A 17,425-nucleotide genomic window follows, 5' to 3' on the forward strand; every position below is an offset into this window, starting at 1 on the left:
ATAGTTTGTGAAAAAGAGTAGGGGACAGACTTAACAAATTCATGACCTTTTTTTCACTTCTTTAGACATGATGCAGTATTGGAGGAAGTGCAAATTCACATTGTTTAAGATTGCACTCAGTCTAGTTGTGGACAGTGTCAGATTCCAATCTGAGTGGCCTGTCTTCAGACACTTGTGCACAATCAGTTACTAATCTTGGAAGAGAATTTGCTAATATTACATTCCAGTTCTCATATATGCAGCTGTCAGAATAGAAAATGACATGCACCTCTATTGTTCTGGAACGGGTACCCACAGTACGTGAGATAAAACTTGTTGTAACCAATTAACGTAGTCTCATTGAAGCAGTCACCCAATGAATTACTCCTTAGATTGTACATTGCACATTTATGAACAGCCAATTTTGTTTTACTACTAACTGCCTTAGCTTGTAATTGTGAAGCCAATTTTGTGGCCTGTAAGTCCATTTTGTGTCATGAGCACAGCTTCCACTGTTCATTTTTATCATCTTCTTTTTGCAGTCTTACCTTCTTTTTCCATTCTGTGTGCTGCTTCCAGAAACCTTCACTCAAGTTCCCAAACCTGTAAATGGAACAAAAGATGCATTGCTGTTTGTTAGTCAATTTGTATTGTATATTGAGCAAGCAGTAAAGGAAACAAAAGAAAAATTCGGAGTAGGTATCAAAATCCATGTAGAGAAAATAAAAACTTTGAGGTTCGCCGATGACATTGTAATTCTGTCAGAGGCAGCAAAGGACTTGGAAGAGCAGTTGAACGGAATGGACAGTGTCTTTAAAGAAGGATATACGATGAATATCAACAAAAGCAAAACGAGAATAATGGAATGAAGTCGAATTAGATCGGGTGATGCTGAGGGAATTAGATTAGGAAATGAGACACTTAAAGTAGTAAAGGAGTTTTGCTATTTGGGGAGCAAAATAACTGATGATGGTCGAAGTAGAGAGGGTATAAAATGCAGACTGGCAATGGCAAGGAAAGCGTTTCTGAAGAAGAGAAGTTTGTTAACATCGAGTATAGTTTTAAGTGTCAGGAAGTCATTTCTGAAAGTATTTGTGTGGAGTGTAGCCATGTATGGAAGTGAAAAATGGACAATAAATAGCTTGGACAGGAAGAGAATAGAAGCTTTAGAAATGTGGTGCTACAGTAGAATGCTGAAGATTAGATGGGTATATCACGTAACTAATGAGGAGGTATTGAATAGAATTAGGGAGAAGAGGAGTTTGTGCCACAACTTGATGAGAAGAAGGGACTGGTTGGTAGGACATGTTCTGAGGCATCAAGGGATCACAAATCTAGCATTGGAGGGCAGTGTGGAGGGTAAAAATCATAGAGGGAGACCAAGAGATTAATATACTAAGCAGATTCAGAAGGATGTAGGTTGCAGTAGTTACTGGGAGATGAAGAAACTTGCACAGGATAGGGTAGCATGGGGAGCTGCATCAAACCAGTCTCAGGACTGAAGACCACAACAACAACAGGTGCAGTAAGCTGAGATGAGATTCTCTGATAGTAAAGTAGTTCTCTGACTTATGGATGAAACATTTTCAGCATTTCATTTTTCTTTGTAGAGCAAGGAAACGTGTAGTTTAGGTTGTCTAGTAGACGTGACAATCGGCTTCGAGGATGATTTCCTGATGTAATGCCATGGCAGTTTTGGAAGGCTGTCCAAGACATCTTGCCTGCAGGTTTTCTCATGATTTTTATTCATTTGTCTTGACATTTCTGGATCAGCTGTCATCCCCTGTCTGCATCATCCATATCAATTCAGGCAGGCTAGGAAAAAATCTTATCTTCATAGTCTCAGATGTTATTGAATTTAGCAAATGTTAAAATGAAGGACTAAGTAAGATTACTTATTTTTTTGTTTTCTCTAAAAAAGTTGTGCTCTGAGATACAGCCCTCCAAAGATGATAATGCACTGGAAAGCTAATTGATTTATGGTTACAAAGAAATCCTCCATTTTGACTTATCTGTCAGAGTTCTTTTACTATAGCATTCTGAGCTTTTTTTTATACTTGATGGATTTTTTCCTTCAAAAATGCTAAACCATAAAATTTTGGTTTTTTCTGTTAATTAATTCCAAAAATATAGTTCTACATTCCCTGAAAAGGAGAGCTTCCACTTTTAGGTTGAACAGGTTTTATAAATAATTGAAATTTTTGCCATACATAAAACCTGTTTTATTACCACATAGTCATATAACAAGCTCATAAAAATCAAAACCTAGCCTTATTTAACTTAATTTTAGTTTTGAAAGATGAGTAAGAGACTGTTTTCAAGTATTTTAAATGGTTCTAAAATGCATGTGAAAGGTCCAAAGATTCAAAGGTTTCAATTTATACATCTGTACATTCTGTTTTGCATTGAAATTAGACATTCAATGAACTAAAAATGTATTCCACTACTTCAGTATCATCCTTTGATATAGAGTGATGCCTTCTTATTAAACCAATAGGAACTGGAGCACTTACAATCTTCAAAACATTGTGAACAGGAAATGAGCACTGATTGCATTGTTGCTGCCCTTCAGCTGGAAACCCATATCCAGCAGCTGGTCCATGTGGTAGCATAATGTTCACTAAAATTTTGTTTAACTCATAAGTGGTGTCTATAACCTCTGCAATCCACCAGTCACAGTCATAAACGCATGCCACAAACATCCCCCTTCTCAGGTTGTGAATCTGAATCTGAATATTATCCTGCTGTTTCTGCGGTGTTGGACGGCCGAACAAAATTTCTTTTTTCTTGCTCTTTAAAGTGCGTGCAGTTGGAGCTCGCCCATCATTTTGAGTTAAAAAATGTGTGTTCTGAATTCCTTTCATAGGAGTAATTTGTTTCGACCATTCTTCTTTTTTCTGCTCACAGGCCCCCGTGGGCCCGTCAGTAAGAATAGGCCCGAGATATTCCTGCCTGTCGTAAGATGTGAATAAAAGTAGTCTCCACCTTTTTGCCTTTATGTGATGGTCCCCCGCAGGCCTTGACCTGCATTTTTCAAAATTTTCCCGAAGAGCAAGCCAGTTGGGGAAGGGGTGCCTTACATAGTGCATCGGGTTCATCATGCATCGAGATCTTTAGCCCCCCATTCTCATCGTGGCATTGCAGTCCTACGCATCCTCCATCTCTTGAGCAAGGAAACCTACCTGGGTGCATTTCCCTCCTCCCACTATGCAATGTCATTTTCTATGCTGACGAGGACCATGGAATTCTTTGCACCTCATATTCAGCACAGTAGCTAGTCTGTTGTGGGGCTGCAATGTACCCTGTTGGCTGTAGTTCACTGACAACACAGGGATTGCTTCGCTTTTGCCTGCACCATTAACTCCCCATGTATGCCATGGAGTAGATGCCCATCTCCCTGGGGCATCGGGACTCCAAGCAATGGCCATCCTGCCAGGTGGCCCTTACTGAGGCTAGGTGGTGCCCATGGGGAGGTCCCCTTATCGGAGTGGGTGGCATCAGGGCAGATGATACGCCATGAAATGTAGTAAGTAGTCTCTTGCTGGTGGTCCACTGCCAGCAGTCTCTAAACAGGCAAAGTCTTGAATAAAACGTTCTCGATTTTCCAGCCGCGTCAATTCAAATAAAATGCTCGAGCTTTCGATGGCCATCTCCGCCATCGTCGTCAGGAGTTCACTGACTGCCGGGGCTGTTACGGTATCTCGCTTATATAGGCATGATGACATCATCAGCAGCCAATCAAGTTGATCCAATGTGGCGCGTGCGCGCACATAAGTCAACCCGGGCAGCTCCTGGCGCACTTTAATCACATTATTTGACAGATAACTTGAGAGATTATAGGTGACAATCACTTTAGGTCCCTCTAATTGCCAGGCATAAGGCAAGACAATTTGAACAAACCGTGATTCAAACATTGCTAGCTCAGACCAACCACTTTGATTCCTATTATAACCTGAACCAGTTATGCCCCCTTCCGTCCAAGTATAGTAGAGGTGTTTTGACCTATAAATTATGTATGGTGGGAGGATTGAGCCGTTGGCAGCTGCTCCTATCATCACACTGATACTTGACTTAGAACTATACACTGTCCTTTCAGGATGTCTTGTGCCTCAGTTCACTGTTACTTTCACTTGTCCAAGATTGTAACAAAAGTTTGTCTTGTCATAGTTCATAATGTTAGAGGGAGGGACACCACTCAAGGTCACTTCAAGGTTTATAAAATAATCAGTCACTGTAATTAGGCCTTCTTAGTGACTAAAAACTTTCTTCATATTTTCACTTACTCTTACCATTAGTTCTTTATTGCTTTTCAGAAAATATTACCCAACTCGTGTCCAGTTCGCATGTCACTAAGTCTTTTCTTTCAATCCTGCTGCTCGAGTGGGATATGCCTGTAGAATGTACCTAATATCATTATTCCTCAAAGAAAACCCCAATTTTACAAAACACAATAATCCTTTGACCAGGCTCTTTTCCTCACTATTGGTTAATGCTGGTTGGCCGCCTATTTTGTATTTGTACCTTTCCTTGAGTTTGTCATTTAATGTGGTATACAGAACTGCCGATTGCTCTGTAGCTTTCCAGATGCTTAATTTTCCTGATGTGTTTAGAAGAAATTCTGGTTTGTAGTTAGATTTCTGTGTTGGTCCCAGAACCTTTTGGTAGAACCACATGATCGGATTCACCCTACAAAAACGCAGTTTTGTAATTAGGCCTGCTTAGTGACTAAGCAGTAAAAACGAAACTGTTTCAGTGAAGACGTCATATGCAAGAAATAATATTGCAGCTTACCAGTTACGCTTTGGAAATAGCATGCGCCAGCAGAAGCTTTTGCACTGTTGTTGACTACAAAAGAATTACACACCTACTAACAATGCGATTTGCTGGTTGCACACACACGAACACGCCATTGTTGTAATAGGTTAGTCAAGGATTCACAACCATGATCAGCTGCAATGTAATTGTTAAAATGCTGTGCTAAGTTATCCAAACGTGGAAGAACCTGTAAATGATCGGATTGACACCACCTGATCAGATTCATCTCATTTTATGGTACATAATTAAGTTTGTACAGAATCCTGAGACTGAGAGTCCTATTGTCCCTTGTCCAATTTTTTCTGTGTGTTCGATTTGAGTGTTATTTCTCAGCTTAATTTTATTTTAAAAGATTTAAAAATTAGTAATGGCAGGTGTATCGATAGTCATTAATGCTAGGACAAAAGAATTGAAAATGAACAAAAATTCATTTACCGTAGTGTCTCTTCAACAGTAACAGTAATGTAATTTGAATGTCTTGTCTTAAGAACAATAATTTTGTAATTAATAGTTATGTTGCATTTCTTGATTTATTTATATTTTGTGCAACTTTTTTTTTCAGCAAGCAAATGGCTACACTGTATTCCTGCAGATGCTGCCAATACTTCTTCTCATTGTTCTTTCTATGATGAGTAGTTTTTTCATATCGGACCCTATTTACAGTCTACATGCAAATTCGTAAGTAATGAATTTTCAAAACGTACTCATTCAATATATTAAAATGCAAAGTTTAGCACTGTATATCATTATGGAATGTTTTGTAAATGTAGACACATAATTGCTGAAAATTGTTTTACTATAGTATGGGTAGCCAGATAAGTGTGTGGAAGTTGAGAGAGAGAGAGAGAGAGAGAGAGAGAGAGAGAGAGAGAGAGAAGGGGGGAGGGGCGAAAATAGAGCTTTGAGGGTGGGACACAGGTTGCGCTTGGGTAGCTCAGTTGGTAGTACATTTGCCTGTTAATGGCAGATCCCAGGTTAGAGTCCCAGTCCAGTGCACAAATTTAAGGTGCCAGAAAGGTTCAACTCGGCACACATTCTGCTGTAGACATCGATTTAGAAATGTTTTTGTAATGCTGTAAATGACTATCATGGATGTTTGCTTAAAACGGCAAGCAGTGATAAAATCCCTTATTGTGGGCAACCCATCTGATTGGGTTGGAATAAAGCTGGTTTGGGAATCTTGAGGCTTTTCTATCCATGATAGAAATATTGTCCATACAGTGCAATAGTTCCCAAAAATACCTCATCAGTGACATGAGTTTCGGCAATTTCCAGAGGACAATGAATTATGTTCTTTGTTGTTCACAGGTAAAATAAGTATTTTGTCAGTTGCTGAAAGCGTGCACTTTGTACAAGAGTTTTTGCACTACAGATAGCTTGAGTTTTGACATTAAGCAATAAAAACTGCAAAACTTGATAACTGCCAGTACTGTAAATTTGTTTGAGATTGAAGTTTTTACTGTGCTCTTTGACATTGACAAAATGTTGGTTGTTCATGTTTGCACTCGAAACAGACCTGTTTCTTGTGGTAAAATTGTTCTCTATAAAAATTTCTTTTCACTTATATTTATTTTCACAATTCTTGATGTATTTTTTCTTCAGTTTGGAAAAAAAAAAAAAAGTTTGTGATGCTGGAAACAAAACAATAGTGTGGCCACAAAGAACAAGAGTTTGTGTGTCCACATTCAAGTAAACAACAAACATAGATACAGTACAATAAGCAGTAGAACACAATCTGAGGACAGGTACCTACTGCACTGTCCTTACACACAGGAGAGCTCTGGCGGATGGCGCAGCAGGTACCGTGCCATGTGCACAAGTCACTGGCAGTCCCTGGTGGTGAAACAAGGCCTAATGCTGGAGGCGATATGCTACTTTGCTGGTTAATGAAATGAAAGGATTAAACAACAAAGTCAAGGTTTGGCGGCCCATAATGAGGTGGAACTTAGTCCCATAAGCGAATACATGGAAGTTTTTGAGAATGTAGGCGGTGGCAAGCTTTTCTTTTCCAACTTGGGAGTAATAGAGTTGAGCATTTTTTGATGCGTAAGCTATTGGATGTTTGTAACCATCTTGATAGCGATGTGCAAGAAGGGCCCTGAGGCTATACTGAGAGGTGTCTGTAGCCAAGACCATGTGGTGGCCAGGATGGAAGGTAGCCAAATAAGTAGTACAGAACTTACATTTAAAATGACAAATGTATGCTTGCAGGTCTGCATCCACCAAAAAGGAACATCCTTGTAGAGTAATCTCTGTAGAGGATGGGCTAATGTGGTTCCACCTGATATAAATTTGTGATAGTAGGCAATTTTACCTAAAAATGGAGTTTTTTGACATTGTAAGGGTGAGACAGAGTTGTGACAGTGGTGGCATGATTATGTAAAGGCTTTACACCATACCGTAAAACCTCAGACTCCAAATACACGATGGATGGTTGGAAAAAGTGTGACTTGACCAAGATGCACTCAACCCTTCAGTATGTAAGACCGTGAACAAGGATCATAAGTTGCTTCAATGCATTTCCATTGATGAACCCGTCATGATGATGTCAACGAAATAGTTGATACAGCCCAGAAATTGTGTCAGTGGCTAAACTGCACTTTGAAAAAACTTGGACTGTGTAAAAATCGGAACTTTGTATGGGCGCTGATGACCACACAGTTGATCGCTCCATAACCCAAATATCATCATCAGCCCAGAACGGACAGTGTCAGTTGTTCCAGAAAACGCTGAAATATTGCAGAGGTGCTAGCCGGACCAAATGGTCGGTGCTGATATCGGTATAACCTGAAAAGTATGTTAATCACAAGGAGCCTTTTTGAATGATCACCCAATGGAACCATCCAATTTTTGAGACATTCTGGCCCCTACCAAGTTTGGTCAGTGACTCATCCTGACAGAGCAAAGGATGTCAATGTTAGACTGAGTGTAAACATAAATTTTAGTTGCTGCAGATGCAAAGCTTGCCATTCTGTCCTTTAGCTGTCACGAGGGCAATAAACCACTCACTGGATGTAATAGGATGTATCACCCCCAACTATGTCAGCTTGTCCAATTCTGAATTTACTTGATTGTGCAAAGACACTGGAATAAGGTGTGTAAAAAGTGCTGTTGCGCTGTAGGTTTAATTAGTGGCACAACTTAACCTATTGAAAAGAGATGAGAACTATGTACACAGATCAGATCGGAAATAGGGTGCACTGCATCTGCAGTGGGAAAACCAAAAGGACTAGAAGCATACAGACCAAATAAATAGTCAGCTTCAGCATCATCCACTACCAGAAAAGTCAAGAAATGGACAACAGATTTGTACACAGTGGATTCCATTAATTGCCCCAAAACTGGGATATGCTGCTTGTTGGTACAAAAAAGGTCGTGTAACTGGAGACGTGCTGGAGATCCCAAGTCCGCATAAGTTTGAGTGTTCAGCAATGTTACACCTACACCTGTGTAATCTGAGCACATTGCCTATCACTTGCACTTCAATAAACAGTTTATTGTTTGTCAGCACTGGAGACAGATTTAACACCCATGTGTCTGTCTGCAGGAGAGGGCTGGAAATGACACAGACACTGTATGTCTTCTTTGTCCCCTACAGTTGTTGCAAGTCGCTCAGCACTTGGGTCCCTATCCTGTTTCACAAAACAGTATGAGCCAGATGGGAGAGCTGAGCGCATGTCATGTCCAGTGTGGCATGGAGGCAGCGTTCGTAGGCTGCCATGTTGTCCTACCCTGAGAACTGATGTCTGACTACTAGCAAGAGGAGCCACTGCGGTGATGTCACACCAGGCCTCAAATTGATCACCAGCAGCACAAGATATCTCGAAAGCTTGAGGAGTATTTGACACTTCAGCCAAAGATGGATTCTCACACTTCAATGTATGTGATGCACCTCCTTATCATGAGCCAACTGAACGGTGTCACGGACCATAGTATCAGTGTAGGAATCATGATGAGCATAAATGACAAACTGACATTTGTGACTGGGACCATGGCATTTGACTGCGAAAGCCCGGTAGGACTTGTGGTGCTGTTTATAACAATGATTGAACGTGACACATACTGCAGTGGTAGACATTGCGCATGGTGATAATTGGACAATAATTTACACATTTCATCAAGCACAGATTCCTGGAGTTGGGCCGGCCGCAGGGGTCTAGCGGTTCTAGGCGCGCAGTCCGGAACCGCGCGACTGCTACGGTCGCAGGTTCGAATCCTGCCTCGGGCATGGATGTGTGTGATGTCCTTAGGTTAGTTAGGTTTAAGTAGTTCTAAGTTCTAGGGGACTGATGACCACAGTAGTTAAGTCCCATAGTGCTCAGAGCCATTTTCCTGGAGTTTGGATAACTGGTACAACAACTAGTAAATCTGAGGAGAAATCTAGTAAAGGATCAAAACATAACACATGTTAACATTAGTGACACCAAAAGAGAGGAAGTATTGCAAAAGCTTTTCCTCGTAAGTCTCTCAGGCTTTGGCCAGGATGTTATAAACGGGAAAAGGTGGCAGGTACGCTGACAGCATAGAAGACTGCATAGTCAGTGTGGCCAACAAATTTATAATACAACTGTAAGAGCTTTTTGCTGCTTGTTGAGAGATTTGAGCACTGCCTCCATGGACATAACTAGCAGAACAGCCAAATAGACAAAGCACATGGAAGTGAACACTCATTGCCAGTTGTGTCTTAACGATACACGAACAATAGGCACAAAGACCAAGAGTATATTTACCCACATTCAAGTAAACAACAAACATAAACAGTGCAATGAGCAATAGAACACAATCTGAAGCTGGGGAGCTGCTGCACTGTCCTTTAGAAGAGAGCTGTGGTAGATGACACGGTGGATGCCATGCTTTGTGCACAAGTCATGGTTTCCCTCTAGTGGCTGGCCCATGCAGATGCCGTTGGCGGAGTACTTGAGTGTAGTGCTCCAAACGCTTTGTGCTACATCCCATATCCAGGTATGATGTACAGGGTTATAGCCGTTGGTGTAAAGTGAGGTGTTGCTTGTTGGCTCAAAAACTTGGGTTTTCATCCTCAGTCCCTACGAGGACTACTACTGGTATGTAATTTGCACTACAGATCTAACAACTATTCATGTCAGAAATAAAGCTACGTTGTGATTTGATTATGTATTAAACTGTACGCCCAACTCCTTTTTCCTCCTTTAGTTAGTTAAAGTTATCCAAATGTTTTAGTTCACCTTCTACAAGACAAAAGTGTACAACCTGTGGCCCTGTTTATCTAATACAAAACTTTGGTTCGAAACCAACAATTGTGCTGGTTATATATGCGGTAGATGAAATGTAGTTTCAGGGTGTAATGGAGGGTTGTCGAAACCTTGGCGGGTATATATTTCAGCTTTCTCACTTAGGATGCTGTTTTATAAAGAGGGGAGAGTGCTTTTTGTGCTGATTAGTTGGGTCAGTTGGTATGATTGGTGTATTAGGAGTTTGGGGTATTATGTCATAGGTGATCTATTTGTAAACAAGATTGTGGGTTAAGTAGTGTATGTCTGTGAAGGCATGCTCAATCCCCAACCTCCCACACTCCTAATACTCAAACCTCACCAGCTAACTGCAAAGGTTCTCCCATTCACTACAACATACAATCCCCTGTACACACTTCATTTTTGCTTAAAGTTGTTGACTGTTTCAGGGAATTAAGGCACAGATAGTTCAGAGAAGTGTGATTCAAATCCTTGTATGGCTATTCTGACTTAGGTTTTCTATGGTCTTCCTAAAAGATGTTTGCCAATTAGAGTGCCTTAATGAGGTCAAAACTAAATTCTGATTTTCATTCATCTATTGTTTGCTAAGATGACTTATTGTTAATGCTGATTGACTAACGGGAAATGATTGGTAATCCTGTGCTTCATGATCTAGATACAACTATTGTTTGCTAAGATGACTTATTGTTAATGCTGATTGACTAACGGGAAATGATTGGTAATCCTGTGCTTCATGATCTAGATACAACTATTAGACCAGTCATTGAAAGGAATCCACTGAAATTGTGGTTTAGCAGGGTAAATTAGATGTTATTTGGCTATCTGATTGTATTTGAATGTCAATAAACATCAGGTAATGGTTTTTCTTGTTACGATGTTGTTGGGAATACATCACAAATCATCAGATAGACTGATACAGAAGACATTCACTGATGGAGTTAAAGATGTGTCCTGCATAATGGTGCATTCATGTTACGCTAAGACAGTTCAAAACCTAACTGCAGAGAAACAAAGTGCCTTTCAGGTGGCAAAGGCTAAGTGGTAAGAAGAACAAAAAAATATTGTACCAGGAACTCTAGAACTAAGTAAATAGTTCAAATACATTTATTATTATATGACTAACCACAATGCAAGATGGATGAGAGGTTAGATGTCTGCTATAACTATTATACTGAGGAATAGTGCTCTACAGACAAGCACGAGACACAAGTGCTAAAGGTGACATTAATGACACATAAGTCTTCAATTCTGGCTAGATTATGGGTGTGTACTACAGGGATAAATCAGAAATATGACAATACTCACAAAAGAGTCTAAGTAGAGCATACTCTTGCAAAATCCCTACCAACTTACTCTTGCCACATGGTTGCCTCTCAGTGATGACAGAATTTAGCGATCTGTTAAGGTGGGTTGAACTAATGTGGTACACTGATTTACAATAGCTCATGTTCTTTGTCATACTTTTAGCTCACGCATTGTTTACCTCATGTCGTACAGGTATTTTAGCTGAAAAAGCAACAAGTTTCAAGTGATGATGCAGTTGAAATGTTCCTAAGTGAATATGAGCCAGAAATATAGGTGATGGTAGTCAACTATAAAAATATGAGGACAAATAAAATAATTGTATTGGGCAGTTATTTTCCATTCACAGTAATCAAAGTTTACAGTTAAACGAATAATGGGTATACAGGAGTGTAAATAAAGGTAAGAAACAGAACCATTGCAGGTAAGCTTCCATATATGCAAACACTTGCTAGTGGGTTCCCTCAAGTAATTACTTGTTTTTCTGCATAAACGCAAAATCCTAAAGTATTCAAAATCGGTGGTAAGTTTCTATGGGACCAAACTGCTGAGGACATTGCTTCCTAGGCTTACACACTACTTAATCTAACTTGAACTTAATTACACTAAGGACAACATGCACACCGATGCCCAAAGGATGACTTGAACCTCCGTCGGGGGGGGGGGGGGGGGGGGGGGGGGGGGGGGGGGGGGGGGGGGGGGGGGGGAGCCGATCGTATTGTGGGAAATGGCAAAGAATCTCAGACTGCGTGGCTCCTAAAGTATGTAAACTTCATTAAAGCCCAATAGTTAGTCACAGAAATAAATTTTAATGTCATACAGAGCTGCCTCACAATCCAAATGTGAAATGTCACAAATAATTCGACATCCTGGCTGCATTTTGGAGCCTTGCAAACTATTTAAGTATTGGTTTACAACCAAATTCTATCAGCAAAACAACAAAAAAATTATTATAAGTCAAAGGTTGACATTCTCGGACTTCTACTTGTGAAACGTTAAAAGGTGAAACTGACATGGCTGACCCCCATCCAAAAATCCATCACCTGTCAAGAATTGGGCCTCACTGAGTGATAAACTGTGGGAGATCAAGAGCTTGGCAAAGCTTGGCTTTAAATACCCTCACACTGCACTAAACTCTAGTGAACCGCCAAAATTTGCAGAAATTGGCCACTGTTTAAATTTATTATGATTTTAGCTATAGTTAACATGATCAGAGGAGCCAGTCGCTCACAGGTTGGTCTGAGTGGTTCTAAATGACACAGTAAAAATATTTATTTTATAGACACATGCTCATTACTTTAAATGAAAGAAATGGTACCAAACAAATATAACTAAACATTCTCTCCTTATATTTATTGCTGTTATGGACACGGGTCAGTGGGTTCTCAAAAATTAAATATATTTTTCCGTATTTAAATGATGTGCATCTTAATCGATAACTGAATGAATAATTGTTCAATTAACTACAAAATACATTTTAAGTTTGGAAGTACGATACGCTGGGGTACATTTTTAATTCTGCCTTTGATGGGATAGGTGATGTTCATGACTGAACTGGGGTATGTGCTGATGGGATGATGTATGGAATAGGTCTTGCATCTGTCTATTACAGTGATATGAGCCATAAGGCAAGGGGTTGGGAGCAGAGGTTGTGTAGGTATGGCTGAGGACATTGTGTAGGTTTGATGGGTGGCAGAATACCAATGTGGGAGGGGTGGGAAGGATAGTGGGTAGGACATTCATTATTTTAGGGCACAATGAGTAGTAGTCTAAACCCTGGTGGAGAATGTAATTCATTTGCTCCAGTCCTGGATGGTACTGAGTCACAAGGGAAATTCTCCTCTGTGGACGGATGTTGGGACTTTGGGAGGCGGTTGGTGACTGGGAGAGATGAGGCATGGGAGGTCTGTTTTTATACAAGGTCAGGAGGGTAATTGCGATCTTTGAAGGCCTCATTGAGACCCTTGGTATATTTTGTGAGGGACCACTACTCACTACAGATGAGGTAGCCATTGGTGGTAGGCTGTATGGAAGAGACTTCTTGTTATTGAGTGGGTGGCTTCCATCGAAGTGGAGATATTGCTGGTGGTTGGTAGGTGTGATATGGACACAGTGGAGGTCAACATCGAGGAAGGTGGCTTGTTGGGTTGAGTAGGGCCAGGTGAAGCTATTTGGGGGGGGGGGGGGGGGAGGCAGAACCACTCTAAAATTGCATCACTATAATAGCCCGACTAACACTTCAGTGCTTGTTCGTGATATTTTGACAGAATAAACAGTGATACGTTGCTTTAGTCACTGTAGTCACTGGAAGTAGCCCCTGTGACTTTGTGTTCCTAAGGCCGAAAAGAACCATGAAGGGACATAGTTTCGCCACTAACAATAAGCTAAAAATAGAATTGCTGAAGGGTCTGAACACCATAACAAAAAGTGAGTTCCAAAAGTGCTTCCAACATTGGAAAAAGCGCTGGCACAAGTGTATTGTTTCTGATGGGGATTATTTTCTAGGGGACAAAGGTCATGTTCTTCAATAAATGAAGATTCTTTAAGAAAAACAAAAAATCCAGTCATTTTTTGATCGCAACTTGCAAAAAGAACAAAAATAAAATTCTCAGTATGACTTTTTTGTAAAATTGTAGAACGCTTTTTGATTTACTTTAACTCCATTGTACATAGATTTACATTTATTTAATTCTTTTAACAATGTGCAAACAAATCATTTTTCACTTCCCATACCATATATTTGTGGCCTGATTAATATTCTGTATGTTGCTCTGATTCACATACTGTACTGGACACTCATCACACTTTTTAACTTGCAGACCAACTGAAATTTCCGAACTAGATTTAAGGAACACACAAATGCATTTAGGTACATACAATGCTCGCAATAAACATGCCATAGCTACTCACATCAGCAACACAGGACATGCTTTTGACAACATACATGATAACCTAATAATACTGTATAAACTAAACAAAGGTCACAAAATGAATCTCTTTGAAGAACTGGAAATTTTTATTCACAAAAGAAAACACGGGCGGAACATACTCATTGACTAAACTGAGACAGACAGAGTGAATTTTTATGGGAGCTTCTAAAGTGTACTGGATGGTACACTATAAATTTTGTTAATCCATGCATTAGCGATCTGAAAATGAACTCAGTTCCCAAATCACCAAACTGATTACTTATCAAACAAATATGCTAGTTATAGGTTTCTATTTTAATAGTGATATGTTTAAGTGAAAGGCTTTTTTAAGATTTAAAAATTGATGTACACATTATTTTTTTATTCACAGTGTGAGCTGGTTATACTTCATGACCTGCAAAACACTGTATTTCTACATGTGTACAATCTCTAACCTGTGTGTGTAATTGCCTATTATCTTACATAGTATGTCCAGTTCAAATGACACACTAGAGCATTGAAATTGTTTTTTACTGGTCAATATAGTAAATATTTAAGTAATTTCAAATCTCATTGGAAAGTTGGTTTTTCCATCCTGCAATAAAAGCTCATATTATGTTCACATTCACTGTAAAAATATAGGACATTGCTTGCTGTCCCTTGGTGTAAAAATGTTAAAAAGAAGCAGAAGAGAAATGTTTTGAGAAATTCTTACAGAGATCCAGTATGTCAAATGGCATAAACAACACATAAGCTTAATGATTGATATATAAGGTAGGCCTACATGGTAGGAAGATAGAAAAGGGGTAAAATGTTCACCAATTAATGAAACATTTTGGTTTTCAATAATAAAATATGGACCAAATGCTTAACAACAGTTGTATGATATTTCTTTGCAGAAGAGACACTGTTTCCAACAAATTCAAAAATTCTAATGTGAAAAATATAAAATCCGTTACCTTGAATAGACTGGTTAATGCTGGGCATGTGCACAAATAGTTTGATCTGATGATAGTGATTAGAGCGAGATTTTTCTTGCTGGTTTTCCACAAGAAATAAAGAATCTGACAAGAGAAGGTAGATGACAAATTTTGCATATATATGTAGCAATATTGGCTTTTTGGAAGATGCTCATTTGATTATCAGATCTAAGAAAAAAACTTAATTTGTTATGGAGACATGAATGGTGAAGTGTTTAAAACTAGTTTAGTGATGACAATGCCAAAACTGGAATCCTCCAACATTATAGTTGTGAACAATCCTTCATATTGTAGTGTCAGTGTTGAATCCAGACAATTCATAGTTTCTACTCCAACAGGTGAGTGGCACTTAAAATTACAAATTTTGTTTTCTATTCCAATGTGGAGCCTCATTTGACATGAGTTTTTGTAGCTCTCACATGCTTCACTCTTGAATCTGACTGTACTAGTCATCAATGCTACATAGACAGCCATCTAGGGAAGCCTGTGTTAGCTTGGTATTGAACTGTTGTATGGAGAGAGATGTTGTAATTATTATATTCAAGTTAATAGAAGTGGAATGACTAGTTCTTCATGTACAGTCCTTGCAGGGGAAGAGATCATAGAGCTTTTAGAGGAATCTCTGAAGTGAAAATGAGACCAACCTTGATTTTGAAAATGACAGTGATTAATTTGTAAACAATTTGAGTAAAAATCATTCTGTAAATAGTGAAAATGTTCACGTTTCTTTTGATTCAGCAGAAGATTCACGCCCGAAACAGAGGTATGCCATGATAAAAGTACAGAAAATGACACTACTTTCACAGTGTTGTGCACAGTGGGACTGGGGAAATGCTGCTACAAAAGAAAAGAAATGCTTTAATGGTGTGCTACAGAATATGGCATTACGAAAGTGTAAAACCCACAGGACTATTTGTCAAGAGAATAATTACAATCACCTGCCTTCTTTTCAGGCAGTTACGGTCATAGACAATTTATGTGAATTTTCTGGGCACTTCGTGTTTCTAATCCAAATCCAGAGAGTGCTACACATGTCAGCAGTCATATTTGGTCACATCTCTAGCAAAGTGAAAAATGTGGTGGATTACTTGTTTGACAAATTTCTCTAAAATTGTATGGGATACGAGTGATTAATTGCTGATGAATCTACAGCATTGTTCAAGGATCGTGGGTCGCTCAGAATGCACAATCCGCAAAAACCAACAAAATGAGGACAGAATTTATGTAATTTCAGATTCATTAAATGGTCATATTTGTGTTTTGATACCCTATTTTGGTGTTACAACAACAGAGTCGGTGACACATTCAGACTTGACTTTATCTGAGAGAATAGTTCATCAATTGTAGAAATGCAACAGGACAGAGTATTTTTACACATACCATTTTTATACATACACACATTGAACAATTCAGGCCATTTCCAAGAACCTCCTAGCTGCAATTAGAAAAGACTTCTGCATCTAAAGTAGCACGAAATAAAATGCTTCCGCAATAACAAAATGACATTTCAGCCATTGCAGCATAAATGAACAGTTCTCTTGCTTTTTACAAAAGTAAATAGCCCAGTGTCATTTATAGAAAGGGGGAAACAGGAAGGAAAGGGAAGAAATAATGGAAATCAAATGTGAATATTGATTATACTTTGAAAATGGGCAAAGTTCATTGATCTGGCCATTCTATTTATGGTTACAATTATTGAAAATTCTCATGTGGTGGTGAAAACTGTACTTTGTTATTGGCAGTTACACTTGCAAACTGCTATTTGGCTGTCTCGCAAAGTTTTCTATGAAAGTGTTAAGAGACTTGGTTCGTGAAGAAAGAAGACAAGGATGTTGTTCAACTTCTGATGACAAGGAATACTTACCGTATTTACTCGAATCTAAGCCGCACCTGAAAAATGAGACTCGAAATAAAGGAAAAAAAAATGGTCCCGAATCTAAGCCGCACCTGAAATTTGAGACTTGAATTCAAGGAGAGAGAAAAGCTTTAGGCCGCACCTCCAAATCGAAACAAAGTTGGTCCATTGTAATGTGAGACACAATTTAGGTCGAATGAATGACGATACACCTACAGTAGTTTGGTGCGAGTCCTAAGATTAGCAGTTAAGCTTTACCAGGTAGCCATTGCTATGCATCAGACGCTCCGTCCGTATTTATACGGGTACCCTTCCTTTTTCACGTGCTTCGTCTGGTTTGAAACGATTGCTTAT

The 17,425-nt window shown here is 39.3% G+C and overlaps 1 protein-coding gene and 1 long non-coding RNA gene across 5 annotated transcripts in view; one reads left to right on the forward strand and one right to left on the reverse strand.

Moving 5' to 3' along the window:
- The window catches only part of LOC126362494 (dnaJ homolog subfamily B member 12), a 135,161-nt gene that overhangs the window by 77,257 nt on the left and 40,479 nt on the right, over positions 1-17,425 (forward strand). For all 4 annotated transcript variants that reach the window (XM_050007886.1, XM_050007888.1, XM_050007885.1 and 1 more), the window contains one exon: positions 5,357-5,472. In XM_050007886.1, coding sequence (XP_049863843.1) covers positions 5,357-5,472 — 116 coding nt within the window. The remainder of the gene's footprint in view (positions 1-5,356; positions 5,473-17,425) is intronic.
- The window catches only part of LOC126362556 (uncharacterized), a 427,566-nt gene that overhangs the window by 70,286 nt on the left and 339,855 nt on the right, over positions 1-17,425 (reverse strand). The gene's annotated exons all lie outside the window — the stretch shown is intronic.

This window comes from Schistocerca gregaria, chromosome 1, assembly GCF_023897955.1.
Source record: "Schistocerca gregaria isolate iqSchGreg1 chromosome 1, iqSchGreg1.2, whole genome shotgun sequence".
Taxonomy (NCBI): Eukaryota; Metazoa; Arthropoda; class Insecta; order Orthoptera; family Acrididae; genus Schistocerca; species Schistocerca gregaria.